The sequence below is a fragment of the Antedon mediterranea genome, chromosome 9 (genome assembly GCF_964355755.1).
Source record: "Antedon mediterranea chromosome 9, ecAntMedi1.1, whole genome shotgun sequence".
Taxonomy (NCBI): Eukaryota; Metazoa; Echinodermata; class Crinoidea; order Comatulida; family Antedonidae; genus Antedon; species Antedon mediterranea.
This window is the reverse complement of record NC_092678.1, coordinates 8,972,741-8,999,302: the sequence shown is the minus strand read 5'-3', so window position 1 is coordinate 8,999,302 and position 26,562 is coordinate 8,972,741. Positions and strand designations below refer to the sequence as shown.

Here is a 26,562-nt window from a genome sequence, read left to right as displayed (position 1 = left end):
CATACTGTGTGCCGAATATTATAATTCTTAATTTACAAATTGTCATTTTTGAAGGCACACATCTTTCTCCTAGACCTGTAAAATAAAACAATGTAATTATTTATTATAAATATTCATCGACCAAATAAAAAATATCCACACGGTAAAATAAATAATTTAGATCCTAACATCTTTATCATTTTATCGTGACCAAAAAAATAAAAACTGGAGTAACTACGGCAGGGTTTCCCCTTCTATTGGTGAACTATCACGTTGGTAGTCCGACCATGGAATAATTACGGGGTTTCCCCCTGGTAAACTAGCATGTTAGTAGTACAACCGCAGAGTAATTACAGCAGGGCTTCCCCTCATGGGAGCGTTGCCGAGATAGTGCAACCTGAGACTACATGGCAGGGCTTTCTCCTTATGCTTATGCCACAAACTGTTTTTTTTGTGTTCAAATTGTGCTAGAATATCATTGCGCAAATCGCACATAATGTTTGAAATTTAATTGTTTTAACATTTAAATGGTGGAAACTTGCAATGGGGTGGGTGCGGAGGAACGACTTTGTAATGGGGTGACTGCAGGGGTGACTTTGCGATCATGGGTTGGTTTGTTCCATTTCCCACAATGGCTTTAGGATTTTTCTTGATGAAAATGGTTAAGTTGGCTTTTCTTTTCTATAGACACGTTTCTCGCTCGCGACCAATCAGAAATAGTGGGTATAGATTTGTAAACAAACCGAACACCTCTCGCCTAGTGCGTGTTGAAGCATAGCGAAATGGCGACTGTCGAGTGCTTTTGTTGCAAGGTGCATCATAAATGTTGTACATGTTGGATAAATCGTGAATTTAACTACACAAAATCACTGAATAATATTCCTGTTTTTAATGTTCAAACACTTGCTGAGTGGTTTGCGTCGGCTCCGAAGGAGAGTGGCGCAAAATCTTGGAAATTTTTCAAGGAAAGGTACGTCCACGATGTGCTCGTGTCTCTCCGCCTGCCCGGTGGCGTTGCCTGATGCGGTACTTCGTCTACTAGGCCTACGAGGCTTGGGTGTCTGTTTAAGCGCCGAAGAACATCACATAATACATGGAAGATGCAATAGGAGCATGAAGAAGAATGAAAGATAATAATTAATATATTTACGCAACATTTGTAAATAAAATCAACAGTTAACATGTATTAAATGCACCGTAATATATATGTGTCAAACCAAAAATGACAATACATAAATAAAGTCGATGATTCCGAACCAAATGCCCAAATAATTCTACAGTGAATATAAAACATAAGTTTAGAAAATAAATAACATCCTTACCATGCCATTCCATCAAAAGGCTAGTTTTGACGATTGCTTTTTAAGATGATCATCTCTCAGTTCTCCTATGCTTTAACATACCTCTCGCTGTGTTTGTTTACCATTGTATACCCACTAAAAGGTCAAACTGACGGTGACCTCGCGAGTACGAAACGTGTATTGATGTGATAAATTCATATTTCCCTATTGAGTTAAATAATCCAGTGCATGTTATCCAACTCTGTCAAAGATAACAAAAATGAGCATGGTTTTGGTGTGGATTCAGTACTGTAGATGTACCCCTTACCTAAACTAACCGCCAATCCTTAAAAAGGCCAATTTCCCTAACATTGCAAAAGTATTGAAGAGCTGTGTTGCTGATTGGATCCTTCAAGATTTTGAAGGTTTTATAATATATGTTGCAATTTTATGTTATCTTTATCTTTACTTATATAATTATTATCTTTTCAACTTTTTTCTTCAATCCCTTTATTTTAATTAAGTTGAATTATATACTTTTAGAGCTACTCCAAGAGGTGAAACTAGATTCAAGAGAGTATCTGAAAGAAATCCACCCAATATTAATGCAGAATTATAGAGATCAGATGTCAAAGAACAGATTTGCTTATGTCACAGCTTACATTGTGAATAACCAACAGCTTTTGACAGAGGTTAGTAAAAAATCCAATTAAATAAAAAATCCAATTAAAAGACCCATTTACAATGTATGTCCATCCGTAACATTTTTGTTATGGATGGACATATTACACACTATAGGCATTTTTTAATTGGGTCAACAAAAATAATTATCTAAGCACCAACAAAAAAAGTTTATTTTTCCTGTAAAAGTGTAACTACCAATGCTAATGAGAATCATAATGAGATTTTATACTTTACACTGTTTAATAGGATATCATATAACAACTTTTAAACTTTTTACTATGATTGTTAATGAATAGGTATTACCATGTTTTTTGTAGCCAATTACTGTAGTCATTTGAAGGAGCAAAAGTGTCCGTCCGTAACTCAAAAAAGTGTCCGTCCATAACAATTTCGTTTTTGGATTATTTCACTTTTTTTTTTAGTTGAGGTATTTTGCAACCATATGACTAAATTTACTTTAGCAATAGAATTATGTATGCACGGTTCTGGTGGTAGAATGAGTCTTCTCGGATAAGGACTATAAACCGTAGGTCCAGTGTACACATCTGGCTCATGTGCACTTTAAAGAACCTAGTACATCTTTCGAAACGAGTAGGGGGTTACCCCGGTGTACTAGTATACACAGCCACTGTCACTCATCAAGAGGGCCCCTTGATTGTCAGCATACGCTGTTTAGGGTCACCCTCTATAAATAAGGTGTAATAAAAAAAAAAGATAAATAACTAAATACTTGCATAAAAAACATACAAAGAATTTAAACCTCCCACCAGAATAGTTTTATAAATTGATAAAAGTCAAATGTTTTGGAAAAGTGTCCGTCGGTAATGTTGGATAACACTCATCTATTGAATCACTTTGTTTTAGTTCTTGGACAAGAAAAGGGAAATGAAAGAAGAAGGAAGGAATGATAAAGAACTAAAAGATAGTTATGGCTTCTACTACTGTCCAATACTTTCTACAGTAAGTGATTGCAGCACTACTACTACTACTACTACTACTACTACAGAGAATGCCTCAACAATTTCTATCCCGGACAATTACCTTTTTAGACAACAACCATGCACTATACTACACTTGCCCCAAGTCTGTACAGTAGTTATTGTCTTTTTTATTTTAGTCGATTTTTGTCTAAAAATAAAGACGCGCATAGAAAATCGATTTGCAAACATTGGATAAGAATGACAAAATTATATGTCTGGAAAGATCTTGTTTAAGGGTTTATTTATATATATATATTTTAATCTATGTTTATTAAATATTTTAGTAGAAAACGCAAGTTGAAAAGGAGGTACAAAAGCAGGCGAGCCGAAATCCACGCACTAAAAATAACTTTGGAAAACACCTACCCATTGTCAAAACACGATCGCACGGCAGCCATAATAGGTGGTGGAGCAATTTTTGCATGTTGCATGTTATCAGGCTTTAAATATTCTTTATTTTAATATGTAAATATTATTATGTACATCCGCCTCAAATGTCAATTTTTGTAGGGGTCTAGTTATTGAGACCACGGCGCACAGTAGGTTTAATACTGTGTAGGCTTGGCAGGTACTTTAATATTACTGGTGCCTTCATTATCATCATATTGGTTATTAGTGATTTTGACTACCAATTTTTGGATACCATACCGAGACAGTACTTATGTAAAGTCGGCTATGAAGTATATAGCGTATAAATATATGTACATAGCTACCGATTTTTTTTTCTAGGCCATTCGACAATACGTATTCATTTGGACTTTAATTACTTGAATTTTCTGACAAACATTCATAACTACGGAATTTTAAATTCTAAGAATTAAAAATTGTTATTCTGTTCTTGAACTTAATAATATTGAGGTTATATATGTCCTTGAAACTCTAAACTTTTGACATTAAATGTCCTTGAAATGTCCTGATATTTTACTAGCTTACATGTGTACGAACCCTGTAAATGTTATTGATTAAATACTGCGAACCTGAATCAAAGGGCCCGTTCGTAGGGGTTGAAAATACCAGCTTATTCCCGATTTCCGTTCGCGTGATCCAATTAACTTTTGCCTCAGGCTACAAAAAATTTGAGGCAAAATGTTCACCAAATTTGCAGGTTATTTCAGCGATAATCCAATTATACTCGGCCTTCGAGGATTAATAAATCTCCGATAGAGGCAATGTGTCAAATTTTGACAAACGTTCGCTCCGCTGCCTAGGCCCGTCATTTCTCCTACACGCTTCGAGAGCGATCGTCAGCTGGTGCTGTCCTTGTTGGTGTAGACCGCTTAGTAGGCCTAGCTGGTCGGTGGTGTTTCCGTCGTGTAACATTGGGCTCAAATTCTTCGTCAATGAGTAAAATAATGGTCGTCAGGAGAAGGCATATTTCGGCAGGATTATCGGCGTTAAGAGGCATAAGGTTTGTCGCAAGGATAAGCAGTGTAAAAGGTAGCAAATAATTGTTATTGTAAAGAAAGATCGCGTGTAAAAAATATACAACACGAAACTAGCGTGCGAAAATGGGGTTGTAGGTTGTAAAGACAACTGACCTTAAAACGTAATTTCCGGTTTGTGATTCGTCGATTAAGCATTTAAGCGGTTAAATATTTCAAGTACGAACGAACGCTCAATTTATAACCCGAGGCATGGGTGAAATTAAGCGCTTATTTTAACCACCGTACGAACACGACCAAAATGTACTACTAAGTAAGTTCTAGTTGGTTTATAAATAGTGCTACATACAAAAAGTTAGTTGAACAGCTGATCTTTACATCATTATTCTTTCTTTTTCTGTTTATAGGCAAAAGAAATTGCTGCAAGAGGCTTAAGAATTAAAACATCGTTGATAAAATGCTTAGGAAATCCATCCATGGGTAAGTATAGTACAGTTAACAATTGGTATGGGCCTGCTGCTGTTCATCATTCAAAATATTTGTGAAATTGAGGTTACATAGATTTCAGCTATCATCCCATAGGCAGTGTAGACAGGTCAAAGCTGTAGGCCTAAAAACAGCCATAAATGCAGTGTTTGGTATATAAAATGTCTGAATAAAAAATTCATACGTCAGGGAATGTCATGATTCAATCATGCAGGCCGATTGGAGGCCAATTAATAACACACTTAATTTTAGATCTAACAGTAACATCTTAATAATCAACTTACCACCTAAATAAAACTTGGTCTAACACACTAAAAATGATTTTCCTCTCATAAAAATTTGGATGTAAATGAGCTAGGCCCAAATAACTAATAACCCCATCGTCTATTCCCTGTTTTTATTTTCACGCCATGTGCTTGTTGCATAGAGCGATCAAGTTATGATGTTAGCGACCTTCAGGAGCGTACAATAGTATGATGATTTCAATGTCAGAAAATAGTATCCACATGGTTTTAAATTAAAGTTAAAAATTATTGAAGAAAATATAGTCATCATTTAAAAAATAAATCTTATTGCACAAGTAGATATACAGTATATATATATTTTTTTATATCCGGAGAATCTCTTTCCCGATTGACGTCTGTTTACTTTTTTACTTTGTAAGTGAGATTTACTTAAATTCCAATACAGGTAGTAATCATTTTAAAGAGGATGGAGGGTTAAACTAAACTTGCTTATTTTCCCCATCTGTTTGTTTAGTCTTTTCAGAGTGTATTTTTTAAGAGGACTAACCTAAATATAATGTACAGCCTTAGAAGTAAACATTCTATGGAATTGCTTTACTAACATTTGTTGTTTTCAGGTGTGTATGTTAGCCGTCATTCTGATATTGTAAGACCTGCTTTGTTTGTACCAAATTCTCAAGAACATTTCTTGGTTATTTTTAGAATAATAAAGGTAATATGTTTAAGTAATACAACATTAAATTAAAAAAAAATAAAATAGTAAATACTTACCTTATTGCTTCTAATAAATGCCTCCTCTGTGACTTTTTGTGAGTGAGTGAGTGCTCAATAGAATAGCATGTGTATTCAGTGCATTGGAGCCTGGCGAACTTAAATTAGTAAGAGAAAATATTAATTTCACAATGATTTACTCGCCTGGTGATGTTTGTAAAGGGCCTTTTCATTTCATTTTATTTCAGTTCATTCAATTTTACAAACAGACAAACAATTTTTTAAAAGAAAAGGTACAAGAAAACTATATCAACTTGAATGAACTGAGGATAATGAAAAACTTTTTTCCATTGGGAAGTCCCCAAATACAAAAAGAACACATTAAAAACATTGCAACTTCCTAATTTAAGTTTTAAAAACAACATTACATAGTAAAATTGACAATACATTTATAACATAAATGGGGCGTTTATTAGACACAATACGGTACTATTTATTAGACACAATACGGTACTATTTATTAGACACAATATGGTACTATTTATTAGACACAATACGGTACTATTTATTAGACACAATACGGTACTATTTATTAGACACAATACGGTACTATTTATTAGACACAATACGGTACTATTTATTAGACACAATACGGTACTATTTATTAGACACAATACGGTACTATTTATTAGACACAATACGGTACTATTTATTAGACACAATACGGTACTATTTATTAGACACAATACGGTACTATTTATTAGACACAATACGGTACTATTTATTAGACACAATACGGTACTATTTATTAGACACAATACGGTACTATTTATTAGACACAATACGGTACTATTTATTAGACACAATACGGTACTATTTATTAGACACAATACGGTACTATTTATTAGACACAATACGGTACTATTTATTAGACACAATACGGTACTATTTATTAGACACAATACGGTACTATTTATTAGACACAATACGGTACTATTTATTAGACACAATACGGTACTATTTATTAGACACAATACGGTACTATTTATTAGACACAATACGGTACTATTTATTAGACACAATACGGTACTATTTATTAGACACAATACGGTACTATTTATTAGACACAATACGGTACTATTTATTAGACACAATACGGTACTATTTATTAGACACAATACGGTACTATTTATTAGACACAATACGGTACTATTTTAATACCAAATAAATATAAACAATAACACTCAGAGATCTTGTTATTAATTTTGTTATTACATTTTTAATTTTTAATAGGGAAAGGTAAAGTCAATTCAGGAAAGCTACTCAAATACAGTTACTCTAGAACCAACCCCAAACTATGACTGTCATATCTCAAAAAATGCAAAACAGAAGACAAATTATGATGTCAATCAGGTAAATAGTGGCACTATCTATGAATTTGATATTATTTTCAGATAATGATCAATCAACAGGCATGCAGGAGTCTGTGGCCCAACTAGGTAATTTAAAAAGGCAGCACTCTGATTTTGGACGCTGAGTATGACAGTTACACTTTAGGTTCATTTTCAAATGCCTCACACAATTCTCATAATGTTTACTAAACATTTTCAATGTTTAACAGCTAGGACCATTTAATATCGCCAAAATATAGATTTTCCATTCAGTAACTAATACTGAACGGCATGTATTTAACCATTCAAACAATTTAAGTGTTTCCCATTGTATTGACTAGTAAATCATGACTTACTAATATCGGGATGTACCTAACATGTAAATTTGTTTTTAAAGATATATTTGTACGAGTATGGGGATGAAGATATGGTTGCCAGACCAAGACATGCATATCCATATGCAGTTGTAAAATTCAACTTTAAAGAGGTTAAAAAAGACTTGCCAAAGACAGTAATCGTGCCATCCACTGTCACAAACCCTTTGCCGTCTACAAGTTCTTCCTCAGATAACGCAGTGGCCAAGACTCAATCAACTGTGAATGTGAAAAAACCAGTAATTGAAGAAAAGACCCTTACCAAGAAGTCAGGTATATGTTAAAATGCTAGACAGTATCAGGAACGGATTGCTATAAGCGGCCTATACAAGGTCCTAGCGCTGTAATTCGTGATATAACCAGTAGTATATTATAGACCATTGCTATACCGCAGTCTAACCTGTAAGCAGTCTTTAAAATTAAAGCCTACTCAAAGGAGTCTTGTTGCATACGTATAATTGGTCAAGAAAAACAATCGATTGAACGAGTATAATGTCCCATTCCCTACATTTTTGTATAATTTCAGGTCACAAACTACATTTAATGTAAAAATAAATACTATGGTCCTATTGAACTAATTTTTTTTGTCTCTAAACGGTAAAAAATGTGAAAAATAAGCTGATTCTAATAATTGAAGTGGCCCGCTATAAATTCCAACATGCATTACGCAAAGATTGATATTTTTGTTTTTCTTTTGTAATTCACCCACTTTTCAATCGATTGTGAGGCCAAAAAAAATGGAAGACTCTTAACTTTTGAGCGAAAATACCGGCCTAGCCCGACGTATAGTTTCTGTATTAATTGTCTTTCTGTTTTTGGCAGAATGCGTTGATACAAATTAGGGGAAGCTAGCGTATGTTACACGCATATAGCTAGCGTACGAGGTTCGTACATTACCGATGTTTAACAGCTAGGCCTACAAAACTACGCACAAAACACACACGCATTACACGTACCAGGGAGTTGTACGTACGGTCACTAAAACAACTTTGTCGTGTAGATCGTTCCACTTGACTGATTTCATTACTAATCGAGTAGTATAATACAAAACAAAAGGCACAATAATGTATTTCCTTATATTGAAAAGAAATATAGTCTGAAACATAAGCTTACAATCAGGACTTTGCGTTTACTACGAAAAGGGCATTTCAATTGATCACTATGGTGATACTCGTAGTCTATTAGAATTAGCGTTATTTTGTTAAGGTGGGCTTCCTTAGATCGTCTATCTGATAAAGCCGGCTTCAATCATGGAGTTAAGACTGTTTATAGCAATCCGCCCTAGAAATCATAAAATAAATGTTTTATTCATTCAATAGTATTCATTTGTATTTCTATTTTAATTATTTTAACAATGTTCTTTTTTTCTTTTTGAACATAACAATCGACAACTACCATGTTCTACCATTATGTCATAGTCTGATAAATTCTTATTTAAATATTCACTTCGTTAGAAACAAAAATACAAAAGACACAATGTGGTAAAATAGTAAATTCAAACTCTAAATTTGGGGTACAATACTGTATATTTATTTTATTTATTTGTTGATCATATACACCTTTGTATCAGGTACTCACACAATATGCGGTGCGGTCCTGCAAACAATGCAGAACATTATAGAAAAATAAAAAAGACATGAATAACTAAACTAAGCAAACAAAAACAAAATTAACTAGAAACTACAGTATTTACAAGCAACAATACAATCAATTAATATTACTTTAAAAAGGATCGTTTCTCCCATGCAGAACTTAAATATTGTTTACAAAATTTATCAAATGAGTTATATGATTTACCCTATTAGAAAAAGGAACAGACTCTCCTCCTAATATAAATCTTAACATGTTTTAACATTTGCATTTGCAAATAATATATATATTTATATGTACATGAAAAATTACTGATTGAATTTAATTGAAGGATTTCTGTCTTTAGCAGGTATGATTGACAGTTACACTATTTGGAAAGGCAAGCTGACCAATAAGAAGAATCCTCTTTTCACTGTTGAACTAATTTCAAAAGGAGTTCCTATAATTCCTTTCAAGTTGTAAGTTATTTGAATAGTTGTGAGCACTTTGTTTAAATTAGTTTATGTTTTAAATCTACATATTATAGTAAAAGTTATTTTGCTTAAACAGATTCTTATGAACTAACCTATCTTGTGAACGTGTTTTAATTATATTTTTCAAAACACTTTTGGCCAAAACTGATCTTTCAAATCATTGGTATAATAGTGAGGTTTCGCATCATTATTGTTATGGGCCTGTTTCTGCTGAGGAGAAATAATCTGTTATTAACTGATCATTTTTTAAATTGATTATTTTTGGGCAGCACAAATGGCACAAACAAAAATAACCCATTAAAAACACTCAATCAAATGCGTGTTTTAACGGCAAATAACCAATTATCGTGGAACAGTTTTTAGGTGCAACATAGTGATTATTGTGACCATATTTTGACCTGGTCAACTCGTGAGTATGGGCAACCCTCAAAGCATGCTGTTTATTTGCGCGGTTGATCAGCAAAACGACCATGTGGACCGATATGAGAAAATATGTTGTTGTTATTATTTTTATTTATTAATCATACGTGTGAGAGTATACACTTTAATAAAGCTTAAAATGTATGACGTATCGATTTTGTTATCGTATTTGTAACTTTGCGAAACCTAGTTAACCTACACTTAATTACTTGACTGACTTATTAAAAGAAATAGTTTTTTTAAATAATATCAGTATTGATGTCCTTATTTCAAAATTTTATTTTAGACCAAATTACCTAGATTTGACTATGAAAGTGCCAATTGAACGGTTAAAAACTCAGTTGCCTGAACGACTCTTCAACGCATCAGCAGAGAACTTATTGGAAGGTATTTATTTCGTTAGTATCTCTTGTTAAATTAGGTTTCAAATTTAAATTTGACTGATATTGGTAATACATGCTAAATAATTGTCACTACTTTGTTGTAGCAGTTATCTTGTTGGTGCAAAGATTATGCATTGTACACAAATCAGTAAAATAAAATGAAAGGATTAGAAAGAATCATCAAAATTATTTACATTTTATGCAGCCTATCATTTGTGAATTTATACATACTCTTTTTTTTTCTTCAGTACAATTGAATGGCAGATACTACTTGAACTGTATCTGCAAATCCAGCTTTGGTGACAAAACAAAGATACAAAACCTAGTTTCATACCTTCAAAAACACAGAATTGTAAGCTTTATTTTGTTTTACTGAGAGTAAGAAATAGTTGTGCATAGTGTTATTAAGATTGTCTTGATTCTTGTTGTATTATAACTTGTATGCTCATCCATGTGGTGTAGCAATTGATAGTTTAGTGTTAATTCATGCATGCTTTTTAATAGGTTATTACGGCCAAAATTGTAGATTGTTCTCAAATCCAATAAAAGTGATACTGTTGCGAAAAGTACGGCCGTTCCAAGGCAAAACAACAGAACTACAAAATGTTGCTTGTCGAGAAAAATTGAATTGAAGTTTGAGTGTTTGCATTTCAGCAACAAATTATCGTAATGATGTGAAATTTTGCATGAGTATATATAAATAATAATTATTATTAAATACAAAATGTTATATAATATATTTACAATCAAAAGTTATTACCACTTTTAACAGATACTTTGTGAAATGAAAGTCATTTCTGAGTCAAAACAATGTCACTGCGATATTCTGTGGCAAAACAACGTCACTGCGATATTCTGTGGCAAAACAACATAACTGTGGTCATTCCATGGTAAAACAACGTAACTGTGATGATTTAAAAAAAAGTGGATTGAAACTCTTTTTGTACAGGGAGGGCTGAGATCACTAATTATGCTGCCTACGAACTTAGTTGGCTTAACAAAGAGTGCATTTGAAGCTAGGCTTAGCCATTTGGATCTACTATTTAGGATATACTTACTTGCATTATTATGTTAAAGCCTACCTACTACAGTAGCCTGCTACAATGCCTACGTACAAACAATGTAAAAACAGCCATCGTACTAGGCTGGGCCTAGCCTAGTTCCAATGACAGTACTGCTGGGGTACTAGGCTAGATTAGGTAGGTCTGTCAAAAATAATAGCCTAGCGTAGTTTCAAGCTTGCCTGAACTTTTTTGTAAATATAGTTAAAGAAACGTGGTACTATCTCTAAAAATATCTCTGAAACCTGACATTTTTACAGGTTGTTCATAAATTTGTAATAATTTCCCAAATGTAAAAATCTCAAAATTTACAAAAATGCAAGATACGTGGTTTTGCCTTGGAATGGCCGTGTAGTAATATCAGTATTTTGATAAATTGCACTAAACATTTAAGATGGTGGTGTAGTATACGAATATTGAATGTTTGGATGGGATGATTGAGTTCAACTGTCAGGCTTTCAATGCAATGCAAACAAAACTAGAAAGCCACTCCCAGATGCATACCTCCGCCTTCTCTACAATTTTCATACACAATTGCCCTTGACCACATATCTATCTGCATTTTCATTTTGGTACAGATCTTTCTGAGTAAACCTACAAACAAACAAACAGACATTAACACACAAGATCGACTACATATACCTCCTTGGTGGAGGTAAATTAGAATAATTTGTGATCATCATGTGACTTGACAATAGCAGAGGTCCCAAGTTCCCAAAAATTTGTGGGGTTTTCCCATTTTTCCACAGATCCGCTTCCTGAAAATTGGTTATTTTCCCCTGAAAATTGATTATTTTCCTCCGAAAATCTGGACGATTTAAGCCTATGCTAGCTAGGCCCAGTCTAGAGATTTTTCATGTTATTTTACAATTAACACTCTTTTGTCACTGTTTATAATGACGCCCAATATTTATACAAGAGCATTTCTTAGGCCTTTGTTTCACAAATTCTACTGCAAGCCAAGCACACATGTGACATTGTATTGATGTCACATGCAACAATATGTGTCAATAGAGTCAGACGGTGTCCACCCCACAAGGTGAAAAAGGACTTTACTTTTATAAATTTTAAAAAAGATTTTTTTACATGCAAATGTCAGTGAACACTATTTAGTTTAGTGGAGACAAAGTCTAGTTATTAACAAAAGTATCGTAGGCCTAGGTGGCAGGCTATAAATTTGGTATTGGATATCCCAGATGTTGTACACTCACGATTTGTTGTACAGTATAACCTAATATTAGCTTATATAGCACCCCCTCTATATAATTATTACAGCATGCCCTCTATTGTTTACCCAAAACTTTGTTTTTTCAACTTAGGACCTCTGCATTAGATTTCCCATTTTTTACTCTTTATGAAAAAGACGTTTTTCCCCCAATGAAATTCTTATGGAATAATTATGTTTTTTTACACTGGGTAAAGAAGGCTGACGGAAGATACATAAAATGAATAAAACTATCGCAAGTTTGAATTATTTTTATCGTTTTATAACTTAGGCCAACTAGAAGAGGTGTCATTCAATATGAATGTTATGTGCAAAAGAACCATTTCCGGCCATCTAGGGTGTCAATTACCAAAAATCGCTTCGCCACATCCCCAACCATGGTGGGGCTGTTACTCATGTACTTAGTATCGGAACCCATCCCCGGGGTATGGAAGTGTGATGTTTGATGTATAAATCAATAGTGGACACATCAAGTTTAAGATATTTTTACTACACAAGAATGAATTTCAAAATATGTAAACTATAGAGAGTTACAGTGGAGGAAACAATTATGTATTTGTCCTATACTCCGTAATACCCGGTATACACATTTTCGTAACATTTGTATAAAGCCAGTAGTAACGGGTATATGAAGTGAAAGGGTTAATTTTATCAGATATATAGGGATATACCCAGTGTTTTAATGTTCATTTCACTCATTACTATTTTATTCTTACAGGTGTCTGTTGTTAAATTGCCAGGGACATACGAATTGTTCTTCTATTCCTCTGAAAAAGCATCTGATGCTCTTTATTGTCTCTTTTCTTCAAAGACAAAGATGATGAGCAATTTGAAAGGTAAAGTATATGTTTAATATTGCTTAACATTGATTCCCCTCTGTAAAATGAATTTATCTGGTTACGGTCAGGCAAGTGTTATAAGTTCAAATATTTGAAATGCAAAATGAATCATTATTTGATAACATTCATTCCTCATTCATGCATTAAATGAAGACCTTTTTATTGCTAAAATTTGATAAAGTTTTGTCTTTTTATATCTGTATATTTGTTAATGTTTAATTTCTTTTTATTTATATTTACTTTAATTTTGTTTGTTTTTTGTAATCTTGAGTCTGACATGAATTTTTATATTTCCGTAAGGAAAAATAAATCAGAATATGAAATATGCAATAACATGAAGCATCAAATGCTAGCTGTGTTATCATATTCTAACATTTAACAAGTTAAAAAAAAAAAAAAAAAAAAAAATCAAGGGCAAGGAATAAGGAAATAGAATTAAACCAAGGGGTTTGGTAGACAGATTTGGTCCTCTGGTTCTTTTTAATTGTTTAACAAAATGTAAAACATTATCTCAATGAAATGGTCACATAGTTTATTTGTATCTATAGATGTATCTGATGATAAAGCAGATGGTTCGTTACCATGTCGAAAGGAGATACCATTCGCCCAAGAACGCTTAGTTAAGATTTTCACTGAGCAATGTAAACATATCGAGGAAATGCAAGCAAAAACAGAGTTGTTAAAACAACTTGTGAAACAATTGAAGAAGCCAGCTAATAATCAAAACCAAAGCGAGGCTACACAAAGTACAAAAGATCCCAGGCTGTTGAAGAACAACCCAACAGCCTTGTCATTGTCAACTTCTGATGCTCCAATTAACAGAGTACATCCAATTCCATCAGAAAATGTGTCTGAAATTTCTCCTCAGCTTAGTCCAGTTGAGTCTTGGCCATCACTATCGCCCAAGCCTCAAATGAAGTCGCCCCCTATTATTCCACCTGTTCTTGACACTTCTGATTATGGTACATTTGGGAGTGGATGGGCACCACCGTAAGTTTCTTTATTGTCTGATATTAAACAACAGCATGTTGTAGTTGACAGTATTTCAGAGTCTAGACTATATGTCATTTTATGTACACTCAGAAATATGTGAGCATGGGAAAAATTATTCTTCAAATAACTGCATACTTTAGTTTGTTGAAGTGTATTGAAATCAAAAGTCATATTCGTAAACCTTTCACTGTTATTCTCACCTCTATTCTGAAGATTTGTTGAAAGAAAATATTTGATTTTAAATACATAAAAAAAATTATAATTTTAGAAATTACTAATATTTTTGTTTGGAGTGGTTTTTATTGATCATAATTATGTGGTCATGTGACCTGAAATTGGTGTCTTTCTAAATCTCCTTTTCTCAACAAAATTGTATGGGATGGTTACAATGATAATACAGATCAGAAGTCAGTTTTAATTTTGCAACATTTTGCATTCTACAATCTTACAAAATATATTTTACAGATTTTTAAAATTTATTTACTGCATTAGTTTATAAGTAATTAAGGCATTATTTTAATAAAAGAGCAATAACGCAAACAGCAGGTAACAACTCCTATAAACAGAGAGTGACTTATTGAATCATATTGTTCACTACACTACAGTGATTATGTGTCAAAATGGGTAATATTATAATGAACATAAATAAACTTCAGAATGGTAATAATCAATGATTTAAATAGTAAAACACTATGTATTGTATTATATATAATACATTACCATAACTATATTTTAGAAGGAAAAAACAATGTTATTTTATATTCAACCACTGTTTGTTATCATTAATACTGTAATGTACCATGGGAAGACATGTGCTGTACTACAGTATTAAATTATTCAGACCTGACATTTTGTTATTCTAAAAATTATTTGATGTCATTAAATTATTTTACTGTATTGCTATTATAATTGCCGTAAGGCCTAAACATATTTGTTATGTAGTGCTGTCTTTTTTTGGGTATTTAGGTAGAAACTGTTTGAAAAGCACATTTAAAATTAAAAAGCAATTTTCTTGATCATTTCCTAATCAACTACTTAGCTTGCACTGCCCGGCTTACTGTAAGCATCTTTCAGTCAAAATCTTTTTAAAATTTAAATTGCAAACATTAATAATTTTTTTACCGCCCTCTAGGCTAGAAAAATTCCTTAGCCTTTTAGCAATTTTAAACATTTTAGGCCTAATTTTATTAATTATATTCAATCATTGTTCTTTATGATGCTCATTAGGAACGATGTGGTGTCCTCTTTATCACACATTTATCATGTTTATTAAATTTATATCTAATATAGTTGTTTGATTAATGTACATTAGGGAAGAAGAACAGGAACAGAATGTTGATGTTTCTAATGACACCGAAATGATTAAGTCTCAAGGAAGAAAACTGCGCCAACTGCAAGAGCAGCTGTTTGCATTGCATAGGGCAAGAGAGGAGCTTGAGAATACTACTCAACTAAAAGCAAACAAACAAAAATCACCACATTCTCTTCAGGTTTGTTTTAATTGATATTATTGAGGAAAATTGTCAAATATCAATTTCTTCAAAAATCACTCAACATAAAGAAAGTGTCATTGTCATGAAAAATACAGGATTAGAACCAAAGACTCTGAGATTGGTAGCCAAGCAACTTAACCACCAAGCTAAATCTCCACTTTTTAATTGCTAAGCTGTAAATAAAAATTCCATTGTATTAATTTTCCCATTGATCTTGTATAATAATTATTCGAATTTTGAGAAGATATATCGTTGACATTTTTTAGAACATATAAGTTGAAATTGATACTATAATTGGAAATACAAAATCTGTAAATTACAAATTCTATTTTTTTTAAAATCACAACACAACTTATACCCCTTTCACACCAAAAGCAAAACTCCGGAGACACTCCGGAGTTGACGCCCCAGAGTTGTGGTGTGAAAGGTAAAATCAAACAACTCCTGAGTTTAAAACTGCGGGTTGAACAGCTGAACATTCTCCGGAGAGCGAACTGCGGGGACACCCCGGTGTTTTGGTGTGAAAAGGTACCAACAGCAAAAACTCCAGTGTTTTAGGTCAAAAGGTCATCCTCACACGATCACTCATCGCTTTAGTATTATTTCAAAATACTTTAAATATTTGTAAAAAAATATATATTGGGTCTAGAAAATAATAAGTAGTATCAGAAAAACATTATATGACTTCTGATACTTTTGAAAATAGTTATTAAGCTAAATTTGAACTCGTCACTACGGACGAGTTAGGTTATCCGCAGCACAAATGCCACATGCACGTCATACGTTGCGCACAGAAAAACGATTATGCCATTAAAAACATTTTAGTGTGCTCTCTATTTTGTGTCACGTCTAAGTATATACAGTATACACCATTTACTGTATACGTACTGTACATACAGTGCAGAATAGGTGAAAATAAGTGACCCAAGTTATTGACGCTTTTGACCATGATGACGTCATCGCAATTTTAAAAATGGTAAATCATGCGAAAGGTAATTGATTGACTTAATCAATATAAAAAAATAGGGGGAAAAGGAATACGGATAAGTGGAGATGCGCTTTATTAAATGTGATCAGCTATGACGAAAGAGACAAAAATCCTATATTTTATATTCGAGTGGCCATACGATGACGTCACAGTGTCCGGTTAGCCATATTGATTCATGATTCGATATCTACAACTTATCAACTTCCAGAATCTGTAATTTTAAAAAGTTCACCACGTAGTTTAGAATCTATGACTTTAAAAAAGGCATAATTTTCACGAAATTTTGAACTTTTTCATCAAAAACGTGCGCAAATTGTCCAATTCTACGTGCTCGTATGACGTGATTTTAAGTCGAAATTGTTTGAAAGTTGGTAAAATTACTAGAAAAGGCTGGAAAAACAAAAATCAAGCAAAAAAAAGTTGTTTTTGCGGTACATGCGTACATGCGCGCAAGAAAAATGCGCGCGCTTGGGAATTTTTGACATGCTCAAAATGACATGAAACGCGTAGAAAGTTGATTAGAAGTTGATTTTTCGCATTTTGAAACTTTCTGTGAAATATGCCATTTTAATACATAGAAAGTTAGCGCTTAATATAAATTACATTTTTGTCAAGTTTCAATTTAAATTGTTTAAGGTTTTCGATCTATGTTAAATACGCGAAATTCATAAAATCGCGCGTAAGTTACGCTGCGCGACTCTAAAGTCAAAAAATGAAACGTCCTGCACATCTACAGCTACAGGTCAATTTCTTATGACAAAGTTACACAATCTTATGTTGGCCAGAATTAGAGATACGCTGCCAACATAATTCGGGGAAAGACAGAAGAATTACATAGAAAAACTAGATTTGAACTCGTTACTTTGACGAGTTCGGGTTATCCGTGCATACGCAACATGCACATACTATATGAACCTCGACAATTATTATGGCATCCTATGACATGAAATAAATATGTTTACAGTGCTGAATTGTACCTATTTTGTAGCATACATCATAATTACAGTATTTACAGAATACACTGTATATGTTATACAGTGTAGCATAGATGGAATTACGAGATCCATCTTTTAAATCCAATTATTAACACGATGACATCATCAAATGGACATATAAAAATAACAATTTTAGAAGATAATTATCTAAGAATTTTGGGGACGTAAAATTGAGATGTGCTCTTGTTTAAACGCAATGAATTTTTACGCAAGAGGTGGAAATATGACTTATTAAAATCTCGGGGGAAATTGAATACGTATGAGCGAGATGCGCTCTATTGAATGTGATGAGCAATAACGAAAGGAACAAAAATTCTATATTTTGTTTCATATTTCAAATTATAAGTGCATTATCGAGGACCTAGCAGCTCTATTTTTCAAAATTGTCTTAGCTCAGCTACAACTTTGGTAGGGCTGGTTCTGGAGACTTACATATTTTGTTTCATATTTCGGAATGTAGTAAGTGCAATTTCCGGTGACCTTCAGTTCCATTTTTCAAAATGTTATACATTTAAATACCACTATATACAATGCAATGCAATGCAAAAAGAAAAAAAAATGGTCCAAAACACACATCTGCCATGTGAAACAAACAATATTCATCTTTTATTTCTTTAACAGTAACACATTTACAAAATGTGAAAGAACAACATTTTTTTTAATGTCTCCACTATTTTTAATATTTCTTTTGTCTCTGCATATACATATTTATATATCTTATATATTTTATCTAGAAGGAGGCACAGAATACTAAAGATTTTGAAAATCAATTTTATTTTTTCTTTTACTTTTCTAAATTCATAGAATGGCAAGCCTGTATTTCATTCAAGCACACCAAGTATACACATTGCACATCAAATGAAGAAGGAAGAAATGATGTCAAGTAGAGATTATATCACCACACCTACACATCCACAACAGGATGAATTCCTTTCACCAGCAAGCCCAGAGCCAACTATTGAGAATATTGGATTTTTAGCAATAAATGCATCCAACACATTTGCACTAGATAAAGTGAAGCTTCCTGACAATGTCTTTACAAAATTAAAAGAAATTACAGATATAACAGAAAAAGCCAAATCCATGGATGTAACAGTAAATGCTTTACATTGCAGACCTGCAGGCAGTCATTCACAAACTTATAGACTTGATCCTAGTCAGCTTAATGGTCCATATGGTACTTGCGGTATTGATATTGGTTCGAGAGATAATTCTATATCAACTGTTGTAAATAATTCTGATGTCAGTTATGGTGACTCTTTTTGTACTACCTATGAGAGGTTTACCTTCCCACCACCAAATAAAGCTTCAAGTGGCCAACATTATTCAACCGATACTTTTGATGACTACACATCAGTTGGCATGGACTATGAGTTTCTATCAGATTCTGAGGTGTCAGAAACATTAAATGATTGTTCACAGAAACCTAGCAAATCACAGAGTGCTAGACAGTCATTTGCCTGTCAAACAAAATCAGATGTTACATGTTTTTCATTAGATAAGGATACTCTTTCAACTGTTCCAGTAAACACAACTGAAATGCCAAACCACAATTTTGGTCCTGAGTATATGCAACTCACTCCTGCAAGTGTTCCAGATCTAAACATTACAGAACACAGTATTTGCCTACCAAACCTTGTTGTTTCGTATCCTCTTACAAAACTAAATGAAGGGAAAGATAAGAGAACAGTTATTCCAGAAATAGAAAATGAAAAGAAACAAATCCACATTTCAACCAGTGGTCAAGAACCTTTAAACAAAAGGTGCAAGTTTCAGCATGTAAGAAATAATGTGAAAGGCAAATCAAAATGTAAGAATAATCCTAGTGCATGTAAATCTAAAGATAATAAACCACACATTTCCAAAAACACTATAAAAGGTAAAAGAAGAAGGCACTTACCAGAAAATGATTTAAAGAAACTTTCTAAGCAAATTTATTCTAAAGAAACTTTGCAGGTGAAATCATTTTGCAAATCCAAGGAGAACAAAGTAAAAAATGTAAAAATGATGTCTGAAGATGATTCAGAAAAAAGTTCATTTGAAGTTTGTCAGACTATTTCTGCAGCCTCAGATATGAAAGCATACTTGAATACTGCCTTAAAACATTCAAGTCATAAACTTAGTGAGGTAGACAAAATGAAAGAGTTTTTAAATTCCTACACAATAAAATCCAAGCAAAAATCAAAACATGGAAAATTGAAGACTAAAAACTCTAATAGAGGAAAACATAAATGTAAGTACTTTTGAGGACTTGGACTAAGGAAAAATAAATAAAACATATATTCTTTAAAATTCTGGCTTCATTTTTACTCATTGCAAAAATACATTGAATTACTATTTTATCATCAAAACTAAAAGGTTAGAATTGTACAGAAAAATATACACATACAGTAAACAGTATTACAGAAACTATAGTTTGTAATGTTGCCTATATTCTTTCATTAAAGGTTTACTGAATGCTGGTGTAGGATTGTCCAAGTCTAAGAGGAGGAACAACTCAAAAAAAGCTGAAGCCGATTCAAAATACCTTTGCTTCGATGCAAACAGTAAATCTGCAAATAATTCAAACATCACAAAGGTAGAAATTGAAGAAAATAAAGAAACTCAAATTTCCAAAACCATAGCTATCAAGAATGAGGACATCTCAAATACTATTGAAGATAGTCAATACCTTGAGAAACATGTTGAAAGGTCAAAAGTCAATGAGTCAGTAACAGAAAAGGAGTTATTGAAATCCACAATTCCCCAGAAAATTCAACATGAAAATGAACAAATCACAAATTCTGAAGACCAGACTGCAGATTCAAAATTTGAAGGAATCACTAGTAATATAAGTTGGCAAGTCTCTGATGGACAAAAGAAGGATACAGAAACAAACTGTACAGATCAATCCGTCTTCAAGTATAAAGAATTGCAGAACAATATTGATGAAACATACAATAGTAAACATACACATGAAATTGATAAGCAAAGCATTGAACTACCATCTATGTGTAATTCATTTGAGAATACAGTTACTCATTCTGCTGAAGAAGTACAAACTGAACAATCATCAAAGGATGCAAGTAGATCACTTAAAACAGGTAATTTCCGACAATCGTCAATTGTACACAGTATACTTGTAGCTAAAGAACAAGAACCTGAGGTAGAAAGACCAAGTACATGTAAGAATGAAAATGGATTTTGTGTAGATCTATTAAAGCAATCATCTGATGCACCCAGTCAAGATTTATCTGAGGAACAAAGCAAACAATTGTTTGAAATTAAAAATCAACGATCAAGAAATGAAAAAACTACATTATGTTCAGATCTGAAATCATCTAGTGTACACATTCAACATTTATCTGACGAACAAAATAAACTATTGTCTAAGGAGGAAAGTCAGAAATCATTTAAGGAGGGAAGTATATCATCTCTAGATCCAATCAGGCAGGCATCAGAGGTGAACACTACACATTTATCTGAACCTATTAAACCATGGTCTTGTGTAAACAGCTATCAATCATGTAACGAGGAAAATAGATTATGTTCAGATCAAATCAGACAGTTATCTGAAGGACATCATTTGTATGAGAAACAAAACAAAATGATGTTTGAGGTAGATGTTCAACCATCATCCAAGAACGAGAAGCAATCAACTAAAGAACTAGTTAGACAATCATATGAACTACCAATTAAACATGAACATTCATCTGAAGAATCACATATGAAGTGGTCGGATGAGTCAAGTGGAAAAATGTTTCAAACCCTCCATTGTCAATCATCTGAAACACATATACATTCTGTGACAACTCACAAAACAGATTTGCTCTCTAAAAGAAAGCTCATTGCACCATCTTATTTTTCTGAGAAAAAGGATAAAAAGTTAAAAAGAGATACCTTGACCGACAGAGATTTTGACTCCAGTGAAGAGAATATACTACATTTCTATAACAATGTACATAGAATAAAGAAGCCTCAAAACCGCAGTATTAATGAAGACTCTAGTAGCAATGATGTAGAAGGCCAGAAGAGTTTTATAAAGACCTTGTGTCAATCAAGGCCTAACATGATTGTAAAACGCAAAGGAAGAAATGATTTAACCATACAAGTTATTTGTGGTATCAACCGTACAGACTGGTGGGCCAATGCTACATCTAAAGAGGATGAACTTGTTAAATGTGTTCTCCATAGCTTACATATGAACAGGTATGATAATAGTGCAATTTAATTAAAGTTTAAAACAAAGTAGTAAAGTATCCCTAATTTGAGATTGCATTTTGTTTAAAGTCAAAAGGTTTGTTTGTCATCATCAGGCTGTGTTCATCCATGTTGGGTATAGCCCTCGCCTAGCAATTTCCATTTTCTTCTATCATATGCCATTCTCGTCTAGGTTGCCGCGTTTGTGTATTTGGTTATTTCATCTCTCCATCTTCTCTTATGCTTCCTCTCAACCACATTTGTGCAAAAATAGAACCCTCAAATCTATAAAAATAAAAAATAAAACAGTTTTCACGTTAAATGTTCAACAGATATTTTACAAATGTGCAAATCATTTTCTTCAACCAAAATCAGTTTAGTTAAAATTGATGTAATAATCTAATTCTAAATATACATATTTCAATATAATAGCCACTTGTGTATTTAATTGTAACTAGACATGAAACTCGTCACTTTGACGAGTTAGTTATCCGCACCACGACAAACGCCACGTGCACGTCATACGTTGGAATATTGCACACAGATGAAGATTATGGCATTATGACAAGAACTGAAGAATATGATATGCTGTTAGTGCTGAATTCTGTCAGTTTTGTGTGATATATAGTATATACATGCAAACAGTATAATCTGTATACATATTACATACAGTGTAGAATAGGTGAAATTACGGGACCCGCCATTTATTCCAATTTTTAACATGGCGACGGTATCAAAATGAAACACTTAGATAGCCATTTCAGAAGGAAATTATCTCAGGAACAACACATTAACGTGTAGAAGAAATTTGAATACGTAAAATATAGATGCGCACCCTTTTAAATGTGATGAACTATTACGCAAAATATGAAAATACAACTTTTTTTATTCAACTGGCCATTATGATGACGTCACAACATCCGATTGGCAAAATGTTTACATGAATTCGTATCTACAATCCAATAGCTTCCAGAAAACGTTTTAATCGTGATTATCACATTTTATTCTTACGAGCTATTACAGATTAAAATTTACTGTAAAGATGAAATTAATGACCCACGTAATTAACATTTTTAGGCATGATGACGTCATAAAAATTAAAATATTTTTATCTCATGCTAAAGAAAGTTGATTGACCTAGACAATATATAAATGTAGGAGAAAAAGGAATACTGTTAAGCGTGATGCGCTGCATTGAATGTGATGAGCAATAACGAAAGAGACAAAAATCCTATATTTTACATTTGTGTGGCCATACGATGACGTCAAAATGTTTTTTTTAGCCTTATCGATGGATGATCCCATATCTACAACTCATCAACTTCTAGATTTTGTAATAAAAATAAACGGTTCACGGTTTACTTTAGAAATTATGACTGTTTAAAGAAAGACATTATTTTGACGATTTTTAAAGCTTTTTTATAAAAAACGCGCACAAATTGTCTAATTCAACGTGTTCGTGTGGCGTTATTTAAACTGGAAAAGGTCTAAATTGTTTTTAAAATTACTAGGAAAGGCTTGAAAAATATAATTCAAGAGAAAAAAATATGGGAATTTTTGACAAGCTCAAAATGACAAGAAACGCATAAAAAGTTGATTAGAAGTTAATTTTGCGCATTTTGAAATTTTAAATGCGCGTGCGCGCGTAACTTCTTGTGAAACATGCCATTTTTAATCCGTAGAAAGTTTTCCCCTGATATGACTTAAATTTTGTCAAAGTGTCAATACTAAATGACTTTTGGTTTTTAATCTATGATCAATCATTGAAATTCATAAAATTGCGCGTAAGTTCCGTTGCGCAACTATGACGTCATTCAAAAATAGGAGGTGCACAACTTCACGTAAATGCCCATATGTTGTCAAAGTTATGAAATGTTATGTTTACACATTTTAGAGAAACGCGATCCACAAAAAGGAAGGATGGAAAGAAGTATAATACAAAAAAAAAATATTGATCTCATACAATAACAAGGAGTTATCTGCTCTACCAAGCGGATAACTAATAATACAGGCTGAAATAATCTTGAATTGTGAAGATTTGCTTCTCAAATTGCGCAACGAAATCTTTGCGAAATTTTATACCGCACATAACCTGAGGTGAGCTGAGGTAATTAGCTGACCATTTAGAATTGTTATTGTATGAAATCTTTATTATTATTTTCTAATTTCTCTATTTCCTTGTCCTCAACTCATTTGGTTTCTTCGGTGGTGCAATACTTGATGCTGTATCCATCAGTACATTTGTTAAATGATTGCATTTTGTTTACTTTGTTAGAAATGTGAGCATAGATGGTGATGATATGAGTCAATCTTTGATTGATGGAATACTGTCTACAGTCCACAGGAAAAAGATGAAATCAAAAAATAAGGTAACATAATTCATACTCCATACCAAATAGTTAGGGAATTTTAGGTAAAAAAAATACAAATCTGTGAAATAATTATTAACAAAGGTTTTTCAGTGGATTCATGTTCTAATGCATCCCAAGTCATTCCAAAAAATTCCTCCATGAATTTTGAGCTGGGGAAAGGGGGTAATTTTGAGGTCAAAGGTCATTTGGTGTCAAATTAGAGATACGCCTGTTATTGTTTTAATAACGTTGTGAATTTTAAATGTACCCCGTTTTATTTAGTACCAAATGATAGCTTATTAAATTATCTTTATTTTGATATATAGTTATGCAGGTGTATATTGGGTTATAGTATGAATTTTGGTCAATTAATACTAATTTATAAGCATTTTTTCCAAAAAAACAACAAAATTATATTTTTTACACCAAAAAAAAAAAAAGGTACAGGTAGCACGCAATGGTATCGAAACTTCTCTAAAAATATCTTTCCAATATAATGATCATGTGTAAAAAAATTTGAATCATTTGATAGTTGATTGTGGACATAGGTGTAGATTGAAGTTATTGAGACTAAAACTGAGAAATATCATGTTTATCATGTACTCTGTACTGTTTATGGGTAGTAACAAAGTGCGAGGCAGCGAGGCATGCGAGGCAGGGAAGGCATGCGAGGCAAGTCAGAAATGTATGCGAGGCATCATTTTACCATCATCAAAAAATGCGAGGCATCATTTTATCATTTCTCAAAATTGCAAGGCAGGAAATCATCAAAATTGAAGTAGCCTAGGCCTAGGCCCGCTAGGCTAGTTTCCTTTTGCACCTGCCTTGTATTTTAACCAACTTTATCCTGAATACCACAGCTTAGAATTAGTAGGCCTACTTTAATGAAGAAAAATCACATAAAAGTAACAATAAATCCATTAAATTGGTGATTTTACAGACGTTGTTTTTCTCGCATTTCGCACACTCAATGTTCAATATTTTGGTTTCTATGGAACGCCAAAAGAGCAAAATTAATTAGAGGGCTAAAAACTCTGTGGAATCCATTTATATTTAACGCATTATTTGGTGAAAATCAAGTACAATTTCAATAGATTTTGTCACTGTCAGTAAGGAAAAATGTTACTGTTCACCGGTGTACTGTTGATAATGTACACGGTTTCGGTAACCTTTTAAAGAATAAAATAGAAAAATTCATCATAATATCCTTAGTAGGATGTCCTAGGTCTAGACTAGGTAGTGATGTTGATTTAGGATCGATTATTATTCTTTGAAAACAGAACAGTATCAGCAGTAACATATTACAGCATTTTTATTGACAAATTAACAAATATATTGAAATAAAACGTGTTTTTCACCAATAAATGCATGAGAAATTGACGCATTCCACTGAGTTTTAGTCCTCTATTATCGTTGCTCTTTTGGCGCTCCATAGAAACAAAAATATTGAACATTGAATAAGTGAAATTCGCGAACAGTGTGCGAGAAATACGCCTGTAAAATCATTAATTTAAGGATTTATTTGTTACTTTTTATGTGATTCTTTCATTAAAGTACTCATGAGGTATACTTCTAAGGTGTGGTATTCACACGATAAAGTTAGTTATCAAATTTGGAGTAAAAATACAAGCGAAGGAAACTAGCGCCAGGTTTATTAGTGTGTACGACATGAACAACAATAAATAAAAATCGTTCGTAATATACCTAGCTTACTAAAACAGGAATAGTGTATCATTATTAAATATTACACCAATTATTATTATATCAAAATTGATTAAATTATTTTCTACATAGGCCTCTTATCTAGGTTAGGGCTAAGCATATTAGCTAAAGTTTAATTTTAGGCCTAGTATTACAATTGTCGGACGTAAGTCTTTTTTCACACGCGCTCCAGAATTCTGTCGCAATTTTTTTCTTTGCGGCATGTTATTGGATCGCCATATCAGTTACCTTTTATTCACCGCCAGTTATTGAACTTGTCCTGGCAATCGCTGTTCACCTTATTTGCGAGAGAGGTACACGTGTTGTTCCTAGAGAATGGAATGTCAAAAATGTCTTTG

General features: G+C 32.8%; 1 protein-coding gene across 4 annotated transcripts in view; it reads left to right on the top strand.

Annotated features, from left to right (window-relative positions):
• LOC140059471 (uncharacterized) overlaps positions 1–26,562 on the top strand; it is a 44,015-nt gene that overhangs the window by 2,340 nt on the left and 15,113 nt on the right. For 2 of the 4 annotated variants that reach the window (XM_072105402.1, XM_072105399.1), the window contains exons 2-16: positions 1,803–1,951; positions 2,808–2,903; positions 4,713–4,785; positions 5,654–5,748; positions 7,041–7,160; positions 7,536–7,785; positions 9,449–9,560; positions 10,282–10,382; positions 10,627–10,730; positions 13,383–13,500; positions 14,052–14,493; positions 15,809–15,986; positions 18,777–20,205; positions 20,420–22,160; positions 24,427–24,520. In XM_072105402.1, the coding sequence (XP_071961503.1) occupies positions 1,803–1,951; positions 2,808–2,903; positions 4,713–4,785; positions 5,654–5,748; positions 7,041–7,160; positions 7,536–7,785; positions 9,449–9,560; positions 10,282–10,382; positions 10,627–10,730; positions 13,383–13,500; positions 14,052–14,493; positions 15,809–15,986; positions 18,777–20,205; positions 20,420–22,160; positions 24,427–24,520 (5,102 nt within the window). The remainder of the gene's footprint in view (positions 1–1,802; positions 1,952–2,807; positions 2,904–4,712; positions 4,786–5,653; positions 5,749–7,040; positions 7,161–7,535; positions 7,786–9,448; positions 9,561–10,281; positions 10,383–10,626; positions 10,731–13,382; positions 13,501–14,051; positions 14,494–15,808; positions 15,987–18,776; positions 20,206–20,419; positions 22,161–24,426; positions 24,521–26,562) is intronic. The other 2 variants (XM_072105400.1, XM_072105403.1) reach the window with 2 other exon arrangements.